We start from the raw sequence: 20220 nt of genomic DNA, 5'->3' as shown, positions 1-20220 counted from the left end.
CACTAGTGTGTCCATGACTGCTGACTGAATCTGCAGTCTAACCTCATCAGTAGAAAGGTTTGTTTTTTTTTCTGAAAAATTTGAGGCTTTTGTGTGAACTCCGCTATTTAGGAAATTTAAAGCTTGCGATTTTATTTAATAACCTAACCCTGCTTTAAATTTCTTCACCTATCTCTCCATAACCTGTCTGCTTTTGTTCCTTAGCCTTTATAATGCAGTTTATTCGTAAATGTTTTCCAACAAATCCCCCAACTCCTTTGCAGAACAGCTGGTATTCAGATTAAATTACACACAGGCGGACTAATTTGTCATTAACTGACCAATAAAACCCACATGTTATATAGCAAAGAGGCAATATGAGACTCCCAAAAATGCAATAAAACAATGTATGCAAATATAAATTCTGGGGAGGGTTTGAGATGGGTTCAATTATTTAAAATAAAAAGGGTGAGGGGAATGGTGGCAAGGTTAGGGCAGTATGTTTGGAATTCAGAGGTTCTGAGTTTAAGTCCTACCCCCACAGACTGCCACTCTGGGTCCCTGAGCAAGACCCGTAACTGCACACTGCTCCCTGGGTGCCGCAAAATGGCAGCCCACTGCTCCCCAGGTGGATATCATTAAAGTTAAATTATTATTCAATTCAGTTTATTTATATAGCGCCAATTCACAACGAATGTCATCTCAAGGCACTTAACAGTTCACCAGATCATACAGTCAGATTGATTCAAAGATTTCTGTCTAAGGAAAACCAGTTGATTGCATCGAGTCATTGACTCAAATACAATCCCTCACACTAAGCATGCTTGTAGTGACAGGGGAGAGGAAAAACTCCCTTTTATCAGGAAGAAACCTCCAGCAGAACCAGGCTCAGTGTGAGCGGCCATCTGCCGAGGCCGACTGGGGTTCAAGAAGACAGAAGCAGAGATACATTTATAATACAATTGTTATTATTGAATGATTTTAATGAGAAATCAAGCTCTGTTTTTTGTGCTATTTCAAATGATTCATATCGTATCATATTTGAACGTCTATAAGTCTTACCAGGCTTCAGGCAGCAGGACAGCGTACTCATGGGGGGATGTGGTTTCAGGGAAGTTGTAAAGGATAGACAGTCTGTGCTGCAGGAGTTCTTCTCCATGATATGTGAAGAGAATATTCAGGGCCTGCACATTGCTCTCCTGCAGGTAGTGTGACAAAACATGAACATAAACGTGAATATAAAATATGCGATTTTAGAAACATAAATGCAAAAGCCAGTGAAAAAAAGATTTGCTTTCATCTACATAAATTTAAGTTTGAAAGTGACAGACAAGGTCAGAGAGCGTTATTTAAGGAGAGGCAGGTAGGCATCATCAGAGATCTATCCTGTATTACCCTGGCGTAGTTTCTTGCTGACAGAACAATGTTTTGGCTTCGGAACTTCTTGAAGAACTCGGCATCATATTTCTGCTCTGCTGCATGAGGCCCACCAAGTATCTCCTGGAAAAACAAAGGGTGGGGAGGCAAAACACAAATTGAGAAAGACAAAAGTAATTTCTTGTTCTCTCAAAGAAACCCAGGAAGCATGGGCATGCTGATGGCGCAGTGGTTAACACTCATGACCCTTTTACGGAGGCCTTAGTCTTCGACGCGGCCGACCCGTGTTTGAATCCGACCTGTGGTCCTTTGCCGCATGTCTCTCCCCCTCACTCCCTTTCCTGTCAGCCTACTGTTGAAAAAACGAGCCACTAGTGCCGTTAAAAACTCAAATAAAGAAAAAATTCTAAAGCATAAGGGTTATCAGGATGGCAGTTCAAACTAAAGACGAGAAGGACAAAAAAGAACAAGATGACACTATGAATAAATGCAGTAGAGTCAACATTTACCTTGGCCGCTTACAGCTGCTTTGGCTGGATCTTAGGAACTTGAGTGTGTGCATATGTCAGAGAGGAACATTTGTTGTCCTGGCCTTTGGCTAGAGGGATTTATCTGTGGGTATTAAATCTATGCAGCATCTTTTATGCTTGAATATGTGTGTGCGTTGAGGAGGGTGTCAAGATGCGAGTGTGTGATGGATAGCCTTTGAATGGGTTGTACTCAGACAGAGTCAGCCTGAGTCGGGATGATAAAAACCCTAATATCATATTCATAGACAGCCAGAGAAAATGGATTGGGGCGAAAGGAATCTGACGAGTCCTGCCGTTACCATGACAATGTCCGGGTAAAGTGAGGGACGTCACTCTGCCTGAGCCAAATATGCAGTAGAGTAAAAAAAAATAAAAATAAAAAATCATCTCCCCCAGCATGGGGGAAAGCAAAGCCTTGTTCATTTGTAATTTATTGTGGATGAGCAGGGTGTGCGTGCCAACATCCTTCAAAGTGAATATAGAATCCACTTTCTTAAGCGCTTGGATGCAAGAGTCAAGCTCCACTCCAGACATGCGCATGTTGCACTGAAGTGCCTCTATAGCAAGTCTATCAGTAATATATAACTTGTTGGAGCAGGGAGCGTCTGCCACTTCTACTGTCTTCCATTCAGATACTTAGAAGTCCTCTCACGTCCTTATCTTCTTTAGATGTTTTCATATTTCTTGGGAGATTAGTGGGGTTGAGAGAAAGTATCCATGCAGGATGGATGAGAAAATCATCTGCACATTGTAGGGATTTGATATGAAAGCAGAAAGCATTAGTTAGTTTGCTGGTGGGAAAACATCTAAGCCGTAAAGAATGTTTAAGAAAACATTAAAGCAATTTGCGTCCCTCATAAACACGGGTGAAAATACGCGAGGCATTAAAATCCCTTTTGCTTACTGCAATTTTAATTATAATTAATTCTTCTTCAAGGACCTTCTCTCTGTATTAATTACCACAGATTCAGGCTGAACACTTCGAACAGAATTAGGATGCGAGTTTTAGAGAAAAAACATCCATTCAGACCACACAGAGCCTGCAGGCTAAAGACTCGACAATCGATACACAATTGGAAAAAGCCTCCATTAGGGGCATAAGACCTTCTTGCACAGGATCTTGCAAAGCACACTATTTTGCATCAAAGTGAGGCTTGTTTTGCAAAACTCTGCTTCACCATGACTTTCTTGAACAAAATATCTTTTCACCCTTCTGCATATTAGCCTTGTGTTTAATATGGCAAAGTTAGGAGAAATTAAAAGACGGTTAATAGTCCTATATATATATATATATATATATATATATATATATATATATATATATGATATACAAACATACCTTGTTTACAATGGCTTAAAACAGCACCATCTCCATTTTGACTCAAGTATTTGTTTAATTAAGATATATCAATTATTTCTTTAAGAACAACATACAACACTTAGCGCTTTTTGACGCTTCATTTAGCTGCCATTCTCAAAGTCTCTACTATGTAAACTTAGAGGGTCGGATCCATCCCTGAGTGAGCCAGGTGACTTAGAGCTCTGATTAATCAGAATCAGGATCAAGTTTATTGCCGAGTAGGTTTGCACTTACAAGGAATTTGAATTGGTGTTGATGGTAATGGCAATTAAGCTCCCTTAAACATGAGAGATGACCCTAAAATAACCTTAACTTATTAAACACTGTTTCCATGCCTGCCACTGTCTTCTCAAACCCCAGTTGGCCTCAGCAGAAGGCTGCTCACACTGTGCCTGTTTCTGTTGGAGGTTTCTGTTTGTTAAAAGGGAGTTTTTTTCTCTCCACTCTTGCTTTATGTATGCTTGCTGAAAGAGACTGCTGTAAATTCAGCAACACAATGCAAGCAAATATTTACTATCTCATCCATGCAAAGTCAATGACTGGATGCAATCAGCTGGGTTTCCTTGAGATAAAAAATGTTCAACCAGTCTGACTGGATGATCTGATATGAATTGTCTCTGCAAGGTGCCTTGAGATGAAATGTTTTGTGAAGTTTTGCTATATAAATAAAATGCTTTGAATCAAAACATTTGTTGTTAGTCAACAAAACGGATGTGACTCTTTCCTGATCAGAAATTATTTTTGGTTCTCTGATGTAGGACTGTATCTAGAGTGGTGAACAGGGCCTGGTTTTTTACAGGTAACCAAATGACTTCTCAGTCTGCCTGTTATCTGATTCCAAACCACTGAGGAAGACTCTTCAATTTTACCACAGTACTGCCAGTGGCTTCCATGGAGTATAAACCTAAGAGTTATAGGTCAGGCACCCCGTTGGTTAAATGTTAAACTAATTATAAAAGGAATTCTGCTTTAGGTCAGACTAAATGTTTCCAATTTTAAAAAGCCAAGATGATGACCTTGTAGCTTTAAAGGATTCCTAATATTCTAATTAAATATGGACCACCTGCCAGTAAAACTGTGGAAATATAAAAAAGTAATCAGCTCAGATATCAGGAAAAGATATATTGGCCTCCAAAAGTATGGTCCATCTACGAGTTTGTTTTTCCACTTGCATTGAGGTGCCATGTTCAGCAACTCTTACTGTGCACATGGAAACAGCATAGGGGTCCCCAGCTATCATGCTGTCAACAAAATAGTTTCTGTGATCTATTAAGGAGTGGGCTTTAATGCAAATGTTGAAATCAATGTCAGAAAAGAAAAGAAAGGGTTATGATACTGGATAAGGCTGATAAGAAAGCTACCTCATCCATATTTTTTTTGTGAGTTCACTTAGAGCGCAACAACCCATTATTCTCAAAACACCATAAAAGGCCTTTTTACAGTTTGCAATTCCATCAGGGACAAAGATCTAAATGTCTGGAGACATGGCCTGTGAATTAAGGAAACTGATATTGATGTAACTATTGCTACAGAAGGAGAAGTATGGGAGCGGAGGTGTCCTGTTTTGTTTAGTTTTTTGCAGCATGTCCTAGGAAGCTTTAGAAAAAACATTGCATCACAGGGGAAAAAATATGGGAAATTATTGAGGAACACTTCAAAACATCAGCAGGAACCTAAAGCTTGGACGTAAATCGTTCCATCAGATGAAAAACAAACATAAGTATATGTAAACATTAACTTGAATTTACTTCAGGACAAATTAGTTGACTCAGTTGTCCTGAAGTAAATTCAAGTTAAGTGGCCATTACAAGGAGCTGAACTAATCACACTGGATCTGCTACTGCAGTCATAAGAGGAGGAGTGGCCAAAAATCCTGGTAGACTGTTGTGAGAAGCTTGAGGATAGATAACCCAAACGATAACCAAGTCAGACCGCTTAAAGGCGTTTCAAAAAGTCGAAAAATCTCTGTTATTTTAGAATTAAACAGAAATAAATTTAGTAAAAAACCCCAAAAACAGAGGAAGTACAGATTAATTCAAAGACAAACCTTAAAAAAGTGAAATCTGTTTGTACGAAATAGTTTGAATTGGATCCAAAGTTGCTTATTAATTCATAAATTTAATCTTAAAAATCTAACTGTAAAAGTTACAGCATTTTTTAAAAGATATGCTTTCTCTCTGTGTCATTCAGTGGCAACTTCAAAGCCATTTTCTCACCTCATATGTTGCCAGTCGGTCCAGGTAGGAGAGTAATTTCAGTCGACTACGACACAGTTCTTTCTGCTCCAGGGTCAGCCTGAGAGGGGAAAAAAAGAGCACACACACATATATATGTATGTAATTAAAATGCATGGCTGCTAGCTCTGGACAGTTACATTGAGAGCTCAAATCTGACAAGGTACTGGACAGTAAAGTTAACCCCAGTGAAATTAGACTTCTACTTTAGCCTGCATGTTCCAGAAAGACATGAACCAGCTTCAAATTTACACGAAATTGACTCTGAACAAGAAAATCCACGCAAACATACAAGACTTTTAACTAGACTTTCCAAATTTATACTTTTCTAAGGCCGCTAAATCAACTTCTATAGACTACAAAAAAAAAAAAAAAACATTCAGTTGGTATGTACAGTATGTCATTGAGGTGAGTGATTATCTTACAAGAATCAGGTCAATGTCCAATATCATTTAATCACAGCTATAAATCCACTGAATGACTTCGAACATTAAAGTTCCAGGCACAAATCCATAAATATCTGTGGAAGATCAGGTCTGCCCGTTGAAGATCAGTCCCAGATCAACAGCCATGGACCTGACCTCTCATCCTTCGTTTTAATCCTTAATCCCTAATTACTGAGGGTGATATCAGGTTTTAGCTTGGTGTCTCTATAAAGACTAACAAAGATTAACACTGGCTCAGAACACCCTCTGGCACATCAAAGAGCGCTGTTTTAGAGCTCGCACTACTGGTAATTACTTTACTCTGTTTTCTTAGAGCGACGCTGAAAAAAAAAAGGCAGAGTGAGGAGATGAATGGCAAAAGGGTAAGGAAGAGGGATGAGGAGAGGAGTGCTGTTCTCTAAACAATAAGGCTGGAAACAATACATTATACAGCGATAATCTAAAACCAAGAAAAGAGTTAGTGATGTGAGAAATATCTTAATTTAGAATATCAACAGATTTATACATTTGTGTAGTTCTGTGGTGCAAGAAACGGATCATTTGATCACATTTTAAAGACCTTTTTCCTTTGGCTTGATCACTGGATGTTTTTCTGAAAAACATGCAAAACTAAACCCTTAATGTCCCTTTTTTTTCTTACTGCTATTTCAAAAATCTGGTTGTGAAGACGAGTATCTCCTTAAACCTGTAAAATAGGTCATCAATATGGAATACAGTCATATTTATCTGTATGCTCAGTAACTACTAGACATTTTCAGATTTTTCTCTTTTCTTTTTGGTCTGTGTGCCAACCTACGGTTTGATACCCAAGACGCTCTGACTCACTCATGGGCAGATGTGGTCGATACAGGGTCATTTCTGGAATGGTTTTGTAGTTAAAAAGAAATTAGGAAAATTATTATGTGCCTCACGGGTCTCATCCGCAGGCCTCCCGTCAACATGGCTAGATCCATTAGCAGAGCACTCACACACAGACACAAATAAACACATTTTGGGGACACATTTCAACTCCCTGGGAGAGATGGCCTCTCAAGGAAATCTATGTTTTAAGTATTTAATATAAGGGTCTGCCTTATGAACTTATTTTATATATATATATATATATGTAAATAAAATCACCCCTCATACGCACAGGCAAATTTTCACAGGCATAAATATATATATATATATATATATATATATATATATATATATATATATATATATATATATATATATATATATATATATATTCTGTACCCTGCTAACTATTAACCCTACATTCATCTTCTATTTGCAATTTATCTACATGAAAACAGGTTCGCAATGAAGCTCTGGTTTATTTGGATAAGCCACACAGAGAATCAAGCACAAGCAAAACAATTAAATACGATACAAAATGAATGACAGCCATTACAAAAGCTCTCCTCTACAAACTCTGTGCTTGTTTTAAGTTAAATGCACACTGGAGGCTCCATACTTATTATAAGAACCTGCTGTAAGAGGAACAAAAGTCAACACACAATCCAGCACTTCCAGATCAAAACCTGCAGGAACAATGCACACACTACAGATTTGCATTTTAAAAGAGGAGCATTCAAACAAGTTTATGCTCATTTTCCTCTGTTTCCAGTCATTTATTTAAACAGGTGTCTGTAATGTGCATTAAATCGCATTAAGAGTGTTTTTGAGATACATGGGTATGAAAATTTGCCTGTGCGTATGAGGGGTGATTAGTGATCCCTGAAGGGTTTTTCATTAGTCTTTCCCTGGGTACTTGACAACACAGGCATAAATTACCTCCAACAGATTACCCACTAATCTGCGCCAATGGTTTTTCTCTGTCTTCCCACCCTCATCTTCATTAGCATGGCTGCATTTATGATCCTCTCTCATAATCAAACTATCATGGCTCAATTTAGCCGCCCTCTCTTAATATCCACTGCTGGTTTTCCAGTCTACCATCTCAACATGACTGCTACTGTGTTTTCTATATGATGTAAAGTGCATACCAAGAAAAATAACACATTAATGTATTATTGCAATACACAAGACAACAACTTGCCAAACTAACTGTCTCCCACTGGTGTGGGTCAGGTTTCCCTTAGTGGGATTTTTCCACCCACTCAACAAATGGTTCTCCCAAGATCTCAAAGTGAATAAATATACAACACCCACTGAAAAAAACAAAGAAAAAAAATAAATGGATGATAATTACATACACACTAAATTAATTAAGGATAAAGGACGGCAAAGGAGGGGTTCACTTCCAGCAATCAAGCATATCCTCTCTTGCATTAGAAGGCAGAAAAACAAGCAGCATTTCTGCCTGGTTTACAGTACGGCAGACGAGAAAAAAAAATGAGTTTTGTTTTTCAAACCTTATTTCATGTTTGCCTCTCTAGTTATAGGGGAAACCTCCGCTGCAACCAGTCCAACTGCCTGGAGGCCACAGAGCTGTTGGTACGGGCAAAAAAATAAATAAAAAAACTCTAACTTAACACAATAAAATAGTGTTGAAAAATGTTGTGAAACAAAAAAACTAAGCTAAAAAAAAAAAAAAGCATTTCACGAGCTGCTCCTGCTCCTTTCATTAATGTCATTATTAATTAGTAAATTAATTAGTTGCCTCAAACATGGTTTTTAACACAAGTGCCATCATAATGCTCATCTTCAATACTGTTTCCTGTAATCACCCTCAGACTTTTATCACTTTTTTATTTTGTTGATCATTAAATACATAGACTGTGTGGCACAATATTGTGCCAAACTTTAAAGGAAACACCCTTTTTAAGCCTTAAACACTGATGGACAGATGAAAGGACTTATTGATGGTCAGAGCGGACGGGCAGAAAGAGAGAAAACACTTGCAAAGAATGAAATTCAAAATAAAATTTAGAAAAAACATTTTTTGGCAATTTATTCTCTATTCCCATTGTTTATAGATCATAATAATATATATATATATATATATATATATATATATATAGAGATAACAAACAGGGCACATTGATTTAAGGAGATAAGATACAAGGAAAAACCTCACAATTAGTGATAACTGTAATAAATTTCATAATAAAATTCAGTCAAGTAATTGTATTCAGTTCTTGTTTAAAACCCAATCAGAGTTCTTCACTTTTCCATAAACTTTTACATTGCTTCTTTAACATCAGCTGTAACACTGGTGCATAAAACTGCAGACTTCTAGGTCAAAGGGCTGGTAGTAAAACCCCCATACCTGGTGAAATCAACCTTGGCAAGGAGCTCCTGTCTTTTCCTTTTCTCTCGCTCCTTCTTTATCTCCAGCTCCTCATCATCTGATAAGAGGTCTTCATATGGGAGGTCATAAAGGTCCACATCGCCTGGCATGATAAACCTGAGGAAAGTAACAAAAACATCAACATGCCGAACAGGCTCTGGGTCAGCAGAGGCAAGGTAGGTAAAAATCACTTGTGCCCTTAATATAGATGTTAGTGTTCAGCACCACACGTCCCACCTGCCGCCATCTTCATTGAGCCCAATGGCTATCAGGGCCTCCAGGTCAGTTCCCTTCAGCCCGTACTGCAGCAGCTCTTTGGCAGCATCTACGTTTTCTGGGACACGTTCCACACACTCATGCAAAACCCAGGAGCGCTTCCGGATTTTGCTCTAGGAGAGTTTAGAGGAATAAAATATGAAGGATTGAGTTCACAAGAAATTAAGTGATACAGTGACACACAGAGATAGAAATGAAAAGAAAAAAATATTTGAAAATTTTGAGAGAAAAAAAAGCTGGTTTAAACAGGTAATGTTTTTTTACACTATTTTAAACAGCTAAACATGACATAACCAATACAGTTTCTGTATAATTTTCCTTTGATTCTAACCAGATAATCTTGAATGGAGGCGATGCTGACTGGGCTCTTCCTCCATTGCCGCTGGTAGACCAGATCAGAGTCCAGGTTATATATCTGAGCGAGTGACAAGGCTTCTCCATATTCCTCATTGTCAATCTGTGAGGGAAGGAAAAACCAACAAAATCAGCATCCCTGCCTTTCATTTGATCCGTGAATCAGACAAATACTGGGAAGGAGAGGGAATAGGAACTTACACCTTTAAAGAAATTCAGTGAAGTGTTTTTCAATAAAAAAAAGAAAAACTACTTTAATACAAACTGTACATTTTTGGTATCATTTGATTAAAAGGTAAAGAAAATGATGGTGTACTAAGAGAAAAATAAAAGTCAAATCAAAGTTAAAGGTAAAAGCTACAAAGTAAGAGTAAACTGTGCTGTTTGAATGCAACTAACACATTTTTTGCTATCTTTTGCTATTTTCTATATTTTTCTAAATCAACCAATTAATCATCAGATAGTAGAAGCTTCAAAGGATTTATTTTTTTTACAGAATTTGAAGCAAAAGAAACTAAAACTCAAGGAGTTATATTTCTACTATATTCAGACAAAGGTTATATTTCCTAAATAAAAAAAATTTATACTTTTGTATGGTTTGACTTAATAACTGCTCGGAAAGGATATTATAGTATGTAAACCACATTTACAAACTACTGGATTAGAAACCAGCTGACAATTAATTGAACCTTCCATCAATCACGATTAATGCAGTTAATTGCTTCATGCAAATTAGAATTTAAGAAAAATTAATAAACATAGAGAAATCTTTTAACATTTAATAATTTCCTCAATAGAAAATAACTGACTCAGATTTACTGCATGATGCTCTCAAGAAGAAATAAATATGTTATTCAAACTAAATAAAATTTTATTTTGCAAAAGAAAAATAAATTAGCAATGTCATTAATGCTTTAATCTTTTTTAAACACTTTTCTTGCTCATTGTAGCTTTTCTGTAACCAACATTTTCTCTCAGACCTTGCTCTGCCATTAATAGCTCCATTTTTTATAATAACAGGGACTAAACTTGGCAATCAGCAGTGTGTCCCTGACCAGGAACACTTTAAACATTCATAATTTAAAATTACTATATAATGTGTTAATGCTGAAATGTGCAGCAGACGAGGAGATGGTCCCATGTGAAAACAGCAAGTTGTTGCCAAGAGACAATCTGAAATGTTTTCGGAAAGAATCAGGAGCAAAATGTTGGGTACAAAAAGAAAACAAAGCATGAGAACCTCCAGGAACAATAAATCCAGCCCTGCGGTTCACACAAGAGGCCACTTTTTACTTAGCAGGAGCATTGACTTGCAAATGGATACATTTCATAGAAACAGAAAACCTTGAAAATATTACATACAAATCAAAAGCAGCTTGTCTGTTATTTCCTAAAGCAGACAAAACACTTTCATGACACACAAAAGAGCATTTGGAGTCACAACTTTATAAAACACACACAGCATTACCATATTAAAGGCGATGAAGTATCTTATGAAACAGCATAGCAGCAATTTGGTTTATACACATAAAAATTTCTTCACACACACAAAAAAAGACATTTTAAATAGAAAAACAGGCAAAGTAAATTTAAAGTTACTTATATGAAACATAGAAACCAATGAAAGCCTATGTGCTTTCCCTAGAAATTTGGCTCCACAGGAAAAGCCTTTAAAGGATGCAAATCGATGAAGATGACAGATTCCACAACAACAAGAAACGGGACTTTCTGTTCAAAGCACTTCTTGACCATTGATTATGACAACTGACTCAGCGCAAGAACGAAATTATAGAGATTTTAAAACAAAAAGCTGAAGGAGGTAGAGGAGATTATCTATTTAAGCATCCAGGGTCTCCGGTTTAACTATTTTTTACTTTCTGTGTTCTCTTTCAGGACAAAGCATCTGCTGTAGTCTGCAGACTTCATCCCCAACCACTTCTCCTTCAGGTATTAAGATAAACAGCTTTTCTTAGGGAAGGGGAGATAAATCTAGTAAATTTTTCATGTCTTATAAATCCAACAAGAAGTAAGTTAGTTTACTCTTAATAGATGAAGAGTAATCATGTTTATTTATCTATTATTTCAACATTCAAAACCAAACGGCATCACCTTTTGAAGGCACGTCCAGTGAGGAAGATACTCATAACTTTATAATGCCAGTATGTAATGCATTTATACTTTTGTTAAAATATTTTTTTTGAGTTTCAACATTAGAATCAAACGATGTATCTTCACAGTTAATGGGGTTAGCAGACTGTTTATTAATGTAATTACGCTACAACAAAAGTGGCAGTAGAGGCTATCTAAGTTAGCAGATTATGGTTAAAAGTAAATTTAATATGGATGCTCTGGTGGTGGCATTTCATTGTGAGGGAGGGGCTAAAGGCTGATTTATACTCAGAAACCAGGTCGTCTGCTTGAGTGTCACAGTGAACACAAATGTCCCTCCGCTCCCTCCGCAGACGCACTGCTGTACTTCTCCAAAGTTGCAGACAGGAGGCCTCTGATTGGTCAAATCTACATCCGCTCTATACTCTGCGTATTTCCTGTCTGGTACCTTACCGGCTTGTTTTGTTTGACCAGGTAGAAGAGCGAGGTAGGTGACAACGCTGGGACCCTTTTCCACCTGGATCCCCGCTCTTTTTCGCCCTCATGTCCTTCCGTTGTCGTACAAACTTGCCCCCACTTCTTCACCGCCTCGGCCATATCTAGACCCACAGCTAGTTCGTGATTGTCCCTCTTGCATTGCGGCATGGAATAACATAGCGCAGACCATACTTCAAAATCGGGCAGAAATCAAAAATATCTGCGACAAGCTTCCGGTGACACACTGCTGTGGGGAGTATAACCAGCCCTTAAGCCCTAATTGGCAGCCATTCACATGGCCGTACATACAGCATTGGTTTCCTATGTTTGCTGTGCTTTATGCAACATCTTCATCACTCTTAAGCAACTCTTTTATGTTCTTGGTTGCATTTCTTTAATACTTTTTCATAAAACATTGTTTTTTTATTCTGATAATAGAAACAACCTACAATCTCTAACACATTTAAAAAGAGTTTAATTATGATTTATGCCTAATTGTATCTAACCAGTATGCCTCCGAATGCCTGTTAAGGGACTACTGTAAATCCTCTAATATAGGATGGGGCCTTTATTTTACTCAGGTATATCTTGGTCCAGGCCATTATTGGAAGGAGGCCAAAATTGGAGCCAGGCCTCTATTTCTATTTGATCAAAGCAGACTACCAGTGGAATGAATAAAAACAAGATTTTGTGTCTCTATGAATCTATAAAATACTAGGTTCATTTATCAAAAAAGTGCAGTTACCATAACGGTATACAGAACATTATTCAGACATATTCCAGCAGCTGCAATTTTTCTGCACGGCAATAAGAAAAACATAAATAAATAAACAGAATGGAATCTTGGCCAAACTGACTTGCGAAACAAAGTAAATAAAAATAATAATGGAAACTATTCTGCCATCACAGCGAAATTTTATTTGAGGCAGGCTAAGTGGAAGTAGGCTACCAGTATTATAGCCTGGGTGCCAGTCAGAACTTAGTCCCGCCCACAAGGTTTGAGTTCGGGGAAGTTCGGTCTGGCTCTGCTCCATAGTAGCGCGAGTATTAAAGCCCACTGTCAGGCGATCCAATCAAATTGTCAGGGCGGCCTTTATACGATGATGGACAGATGATCAAGAGTAACGTTATCAACCACGTGACCAAAGCGCGCTTGGGTGACAACAATAATGGCTGCCGCTGGAGAGTTTGGGTGAGTAGATTCTGCTATTAGGTCTGTTCTAGAAGATATCGACAGCAAATTAATTTTAAAAGAGGAACACAGAAACGCGATCAAGGCTCATCTTCTTATTCTAGGCGTGAAACTGCACGCTTTGATTTCTGTGGACAACAACTATGCCTCGCTTAAGATACGTCACGCACTCCGTTGCTCTTATTGGTTGTAGGTCTATCCAATTTGAGTGCAGAGGCATTTTTTTCCTGGTTCGTTCAAAACACGCCCCATAATCACAGCTCTATGGAGCAGTATCAGACTCATATTCTGACTAGAATTGAGTCGGACTACGTCAGGCTACCAGTATTATATATTTCAAGGGAAATTCAGAACAACAAAGGCCAACGAAATTCTGTTGTTTTAACGCTGCCTGGTTACCACCAGACCTACCGGTGATCACATTTATCTTTCAGATCAGAACGATTGTGTGGCTGGTTATACTCCTACTGCAGTGTGTCGCAGTGAGCTTGACGCAGACATTTTTTATTTATGCTCAATATTGAAGCGTGATCTGCGCTATACGCTGTGGGTCTAGAAATGGCCGAGGCGATGACGAAGTGGGGGCGAGTTTAGTCTGATAACGGAGGGGCATGACGGCGAAAAAGAGCGAGGATCCAAGTGGAAAGAGGCTCCCAGTGTTCTCGCACACCTTGCTCTCTTAGCGGGTCAAACTTCCCGACTTGTTTTCCACAATTTCGGTCATAAAAACAAAACAAGCCGGCCTCCTGTCTGCGGCACTGTCTGCGCTAAGGATGGGACTTCCCATGCTAATGGCTTGGATTCGTTAGCAAACATTCCCCCCCTGTGGTACTTGTTACTATCACAAGTTGTTGAGGACTGCCCAGAAACATTGTTGGTTCTAATTATAGCCGTGGCCTGTATACGAGTCCGGCCAGTATTTACCTCCGCCGACAACCATTATCAGAGACCCGGCTGCTAATGGAATACAGGCCAATATTAGAGGATTTACGGTAATATCTTTTGACAGCCCTGTTTCTATTGCTCTAACATGTAAAGTTTTCCTTTCTTCTATATTTTACATTGGGCTCCATGAGATTGGATGTAATGTCTTTGTTTCTGCTGTCAGTATTCAAACTGATCTGGGCCACCGTTGAGGATTCATGTCAAACCAATGCTGAACATGATTTAATCCAACAACAAAATGAATGACACCGCATTTAATGCAAGCCCACTCGGTGTGTGCCTCAGTAACCCGCCGAGCAAACTGGTCGACAGACACACAGAGGATTCCTCTCTCAGTGTGTAGGAGTTGAAAAGCAGCACATTAGCCAGACTGTGGATCCTGGAGGCCAGAAAGAACCCCACACAGTTAAACCTCATGTAGGAGGAACATCAAAAAACACTTCCTCTTCTCTCTAGATTCATCTAATGAATCTGTTTGCAGCCCTGCCAGTGTTCCGCCAAAGGAGCCAGGGTTTCATCGCCAAGTGCATCATCAAACTCTTAAATATGTAAGGAGGTTGTGCAAGGAAAAAAAAAAACACTTGACCGTAGCCCACTCGCTCTAGGCAGTGTCTCTGCATAATCCCAGAAAGATAAACCTTTGAGGGAGATCAGTTTTTATGATTGTGTGAGATTAGTGAAATTTTGATACCACTTTCCAAAAGCCTGCCTCCATGGATGCCTAAAATGATAATAAAAATGTATTCAGTAAGATTTTAACACCATTATAAACCTGATGTGTTTGATAAAGAGACCCCAAATTCTAAAGAAAAGTTAGCAAACATAGATGGAGAGGTAATTAGGGAGCAGGGAATAAAGGATGGATGAAAGACAAATAGAAATAATGAAGAAAGTAAAATCACAGAAAAAAAGACATGCAAATGAGTGGAAGAAGCAAGGAAACGTGAAGGAAGAACACAAGGATTTAAAGAAGGAAGCAGAAGAGAGAGGACACTTGTTTCATTCATGCATTCCCATTCAAACTTGGAAAAAAAAAAAATGAATTCCATCCTACTTAAGAATCTTCCAAGACTGGGTAAGAACCCCCATTTTATGTTGAAATGGTACAGAAATGTTATCAAGAAATATTTCCAAAGGGAAAGGAAAAACGGAGGAGAAAGACAGTCAGGCTTTTGAAGAACTGAAAGATCTAACATTTACTTTATTTAATTCAATTAAAACAAAACAAAATCTGTATTATTACAATTTAAAAATATATATATTTTTGGTTGGAAACAGTTAATTTCAATTAACCTTTGTTTAGAAAAATAAATAAATAAAGCAATTAGTTACAAAGTATATATTTACTGTTAGTCAAACATAATTGTGTCAAATGACCAGCAGAAAGGTTCATGGTCCTCATCAAAATTTCTCACTCACTTTTTGTCACAAATTTTAAGAACTGTAAAAGTATTAGTGGTTATTAAATTTACTGAAGCGTAATGATAGATTATAAACTGTTTATTACTACTGTTATAAAAAAAGCAAAGGAAATGCAATTTAGATTTCCTGAGTTATAAATCTTGTTTCTATGGTCAAGATGGCCCAAAGTGAAACGTTTGTTTATACCGAAGTATTTGGAATAAATACACTTTCTTTTATTCATGTCAGAGTTATACTAAAGGAAAACGATAAGTTTAAATCAAATCAAAATTAGAGCTCAAGTTAAACTGATCCCAAATCTAACACTACATTTTAAAGAGAAATAATAACGTAAAAATCAAAGCTCTGAATATTCAGTGAGCATAACACCATGATCAAAATCATTTAGCAAGTCAGCCATCTGGCAAGAAAATACAATGAAGATATTCTATGAAAATGCTCCATGCTTTTCCAAGATTTAATTTGATTAATAAGACAAAGGTGTAAATTTGCCTGTCTCAAAGTGCGTAATCCATGAAAGACAGAAATGACAGGCGTGTAAATCCAGATCCAGGCCACAGTGCCAAATAATCACAGAATTTGAAACAAGCTAGAAATTTTATTGCATCTGTATAGTTAGTATTAAAAGTCTTGAGATCCTATACGCCTCTTATAAATGTACCCTTAGAGTGTAACTAAACCTGATCAAGAGACACTTACAGGTATCATCAAGTACGGTGATGTGAGGAGGGGGTTAAGCTGGGATGTGGTTAGATGGAGGGAAATGGACAGGGAATTACCTAATAATCTAAGTACCTACTGTAAAAGCTCAAATAGGCAACAAAAGGCTAAACTAAAAAAAGACTTTCAATCATTGGGGGCACCAAGTGTGAAGTCAGAAAACCACATAGAAAAGTATATTTGCCACTGCTATGATTAAAAAACAAGAATACAAACCTCTATAAACAGGAAACTTATCATCTGAGTTTATGTCACTCTGATTGCTCAAATCTATGTTCCGAGGTAAAACGAGCACACTAGGATGCCCAATTGTAGTATCCAAGTTTTAACCAACAGATGGCAGCACAAAACATATTTTCATTAAAAATATACATTTTGCAAATGTCAAAAGTTGCGTAGTTACATAAAACATCCACTATTAAAGCTGAAATTAGCAGCTTTAATGGTTTATCTCCAAAAAAAGTTTCAAGTTTAGTTGCTCTTTAAGGCCAAAAAAAATACTTGCATACAACTCTAAATACTTCAGACAAATTTCTTCAAAACATTTAATTTCTTACTCTGTGAGCTGACCAAAGTGATCAAGCAGTCATATGAGGCTATGCTGGTCTGTGAAAAAAAATATAAACTGCACTTGGTGTTGGAAGAAGCAAAAAAAAAAAACTCTGTTTCATAATTGTACATGTTGTGGTGCTGAGTTCCCACCATAGGTAAAAACACTGTTTAATTAAATAATTTGTGTAATGAACATTTGCAATTTTTTTTTTTTAATCAGTTTAAGCCACAATTTAACCATCTAACATTTCAGTTTGTATTTTACTGAAACCAGGTGTGTTTTACTTTACCAGCATGTCTCTCCTCTGAAATTGCTGCACAGGTCCGCCCAAAATAGAACCCTGACTGAATGGTTGGAGTTGAGTGGAAATCACTAGTGGCCATTTCAACGTATTCTAAGTGCTACACACATCAAATGGCCCAATTTTCTAAAGGATCATATCTCGAAAATCCCATCTGGCGTTTTAGCCTTCATACCATGTTTGAAACTGTAAGAGCAGAGAAAGAGAGAAAGTGACAGACTGCTGCACCCTAAATGCACCAGGCAGCGTTATCACAGATCCTTCCTCCCAGCAGCTGTACGACTTTATTACCATCACTGTTTCCAACAGTTTCTATCTTCATCAGCTAAATAAAGTGCTGCTGTCATTTTGCAGATCTCTGATGTTGCTGCCATTTTCAAATATCCATTACAGTAAAAATGTCCATAGCTGTATATTGGTTATTTATTCTCTAGGTGCACAGTTTTAAAACACTTTTAAGTACAGTATTTTATTATTTATCTCTTAACTCCTCACTTTTAAGCTTTTCTTATATATTTTCCTAAGGTCCACTATTTTTTTCTATAATCATTTTGCTGCTGTAAACACCAGAATTTCCCCATTGTGGGACAATAAATGGATTTTCTATTCTATTTCTATTCTATTCTATTGTTTACTGGCATGTTTCAGCTTCCGCCTCATCAAATAGAGACCCGACTACAGCGTGAAACTGCTCACTAATAACTACAACTTGGAAAGTAAAAGGGCTTGATTTATGAATTATGTGTTCTTTAAACATTATATAGGGTTCTCATCATGATATTTTTCAGCCTAGAAGTGGGGGTTGTGATTTCTTTTTTTTTATACAACACTATTATTTGTATTCACTTTGCTAATTAAGCCTTCTCCTTTTTTTTTCCAATGTATTCTTCGTGGGAAGCAAAGTTCCTATCTTCCCTTAATATGTGAAGTATCATATCGACTAAAAGATGTTGTGATGCACCTGCTGTCATGGTAAAGTGGCTACACACTGGCACAGCAATGATGTGTTAAGAAATTAGTGTAGCGGCATGAAATTTATAACAGCATTAAAAAATTTGAACGTAGCGACCCAATACTCTAAAATACGCTGGATAAGCCCTCTTATGGGAGAGTGATGCCTAGTGGTTAGGGAATAGAGCTTGTAATCTTGAGGTTCTGAGTTCGTGCCCCACTTGCACAGCCTGCACTCTGGGTCTCTACCAATACCAATCACCCATGAGGACCAATCACTGACGATACCGATCAAATATATGGACTGGCTGCTAATTTGTTTTGGGTACAAATACTACTACTAGCTATCTGATTAAATTAAATCACAAAATCACCTAAAAAAGTTGCAGGCACAATGCAGCAAGTATTCAGTCAAAATGAAACTTGCTAACATGTTTAATTTAACAGATTGAAACCAGTTATACATATATAATTGTTTTTATATATAAATATCACAAAACTGCTCATATCAAACAAAGTTAAGAAAAAGAAAACATTAGAAGTCAAATGCAGGTAGTATTCAAATAAACAATCATAAGTTATTAAATAGAAACTTCCAGACAGCTGATTGATTTTTAGGTGTGAAAACTTTACTATGCAGTGGCAAAGAGTGAGACGCTAAAAACCTCTTGATCAGTTTACAAAAGTTTTAATACAGGTGCTGGTCATAAAATTAGAATATCATGAAAAAGTAGATTGATTTCAGTAATTCCATTTAAAAAGTGAAACTTGTATATTATATTCATACATTACATACAAACTCATATATTTCAGATGTTTATTTTGTTTAATTTTGATTATTACAAATGACAACAAATGAAAATCTCAAATTCATCATATCAGAAAATTAGAATATTACTGAAGACCAATAAAAACAAAGGATTTATAGAAATGTTGGCCAACTGAAAAGTATGAACATGAAAAGTATGAGCATGTACAGCACTCAGTATTTAGTTGGGCCTCCTTTGGCCTGTATTACTGCAGCAATGCGGCGTGGCATGGAGTCGATCAGTCTGTGGCACTGCTCAGGTGTTATGATAGCCCAGGTTGCTCTAATAGTGGCTTTGAGCTCTTCTGAATTATTGGGTCTGGTGTATTGCATCTTCTTCTTCACAATACCCCATAGATTTTCTATGGGGTTAAGGTCAGGAGAGTTTGCTGGCCAATTAAGAACAGGGATACCTTGGTCCTTCAACCAGGTACTGGTAGCTTTGGCACTGTGTGCAGGTGCCAAGTCCTGTTGGAAAATGAAATCTGCATCTCCAAAAAGTTGGTCAGCTGCAGGAAGCATGAAGTGCTCTAAAACTTCCTGGTATGTGGCTGCGTTGACCCTGGACCTCAGAAAACACAATGGACCAACACCAGCAGATGACATGGCACCCCAAACCATCACTGACTGTGGAAACTTTACACTGGACTTCAAGCAACGTGGATGAAGTGCCTCTCTTCTTTTCCTCCAGACTCTGGGACCTTGATTTCCAAAGGAAATGCAAAATTTACTTTCATCAGAGAACATGACTTTGGACCACTCACCAGCAGTCCAGTCCTGTTTCTCTTTAGCCCAGGCAAGACGCTTCTGACGCTGTCTGTGGTTCAAGAGTGGCTTGACACAAGGAATGCGACAGCAGAAACCCATGTCTTTCATACGTCTGTGTGTGGTGGTTCTTGAAGCACTCACTCCAGCTGCAGTCCACTCTTTGTGAATCTCCCCCACATT

The 20220-nt window shown here is 37.7% G+C and overlaps 1 protein-coding gene across 1 annotated transcript in view; it reads right to left on the bottom strand.

The window, feature by feature from the left end:
- The window catches only part of nbas (NBAS subunit of NRZ tethering complex), a 241803-nt gene that overhangs the window by 189377 nt on the left and 32206 nt on the right, over positions 1–20220 (bottom strand). The window contains exons 16-21 of the mRNA XM_038276549.1: positions 9772–9897; positions 9402–9553; positions 9144–9281; positions 5463–5541; positions 1375–1479; positions 1042–1178 (exon numbers count right to left, since the gene is read on the bottom strand). Of these exons, the coding sequence (XP_038132477.1) occupies positions 1042–1178; positions 1375–1479; positions 5463–5541; positions 9144–9281; positions 9402–9553; positions 9772–9897 (737 nt within the window). The remainder of the gene's footprint in view (positions 1–1041; positions 1179–1374; positions 1480–5462; positions 5542–9143; positions 9282–9401; positions 9554–9771; positions 9898–20220) is intronic.

The sequence above is a fragment of the Cyprinodon tularosa genome, unplaced genomic scaffold (genome assembly GCF_016077235.1).
Source record: "Cyprinodon tularosa strain WSP-4 unplaced genomic scaffold, ASM1607723v1 ctg125, whole genome shotgun sequence".
Lineage (NCBI taxonomy): Eukaryota > Metazoa > Chordata > Actinopteri > Cyprinodontiformes > Cyprinodontidae > Cyprinodon > Cyprinodon tularosa.
The sequence above is the reverse complement of the archived record's forward strand: the minus strand, read 5'-3'. Positions and strand labels throughout refer to the sequence as shown.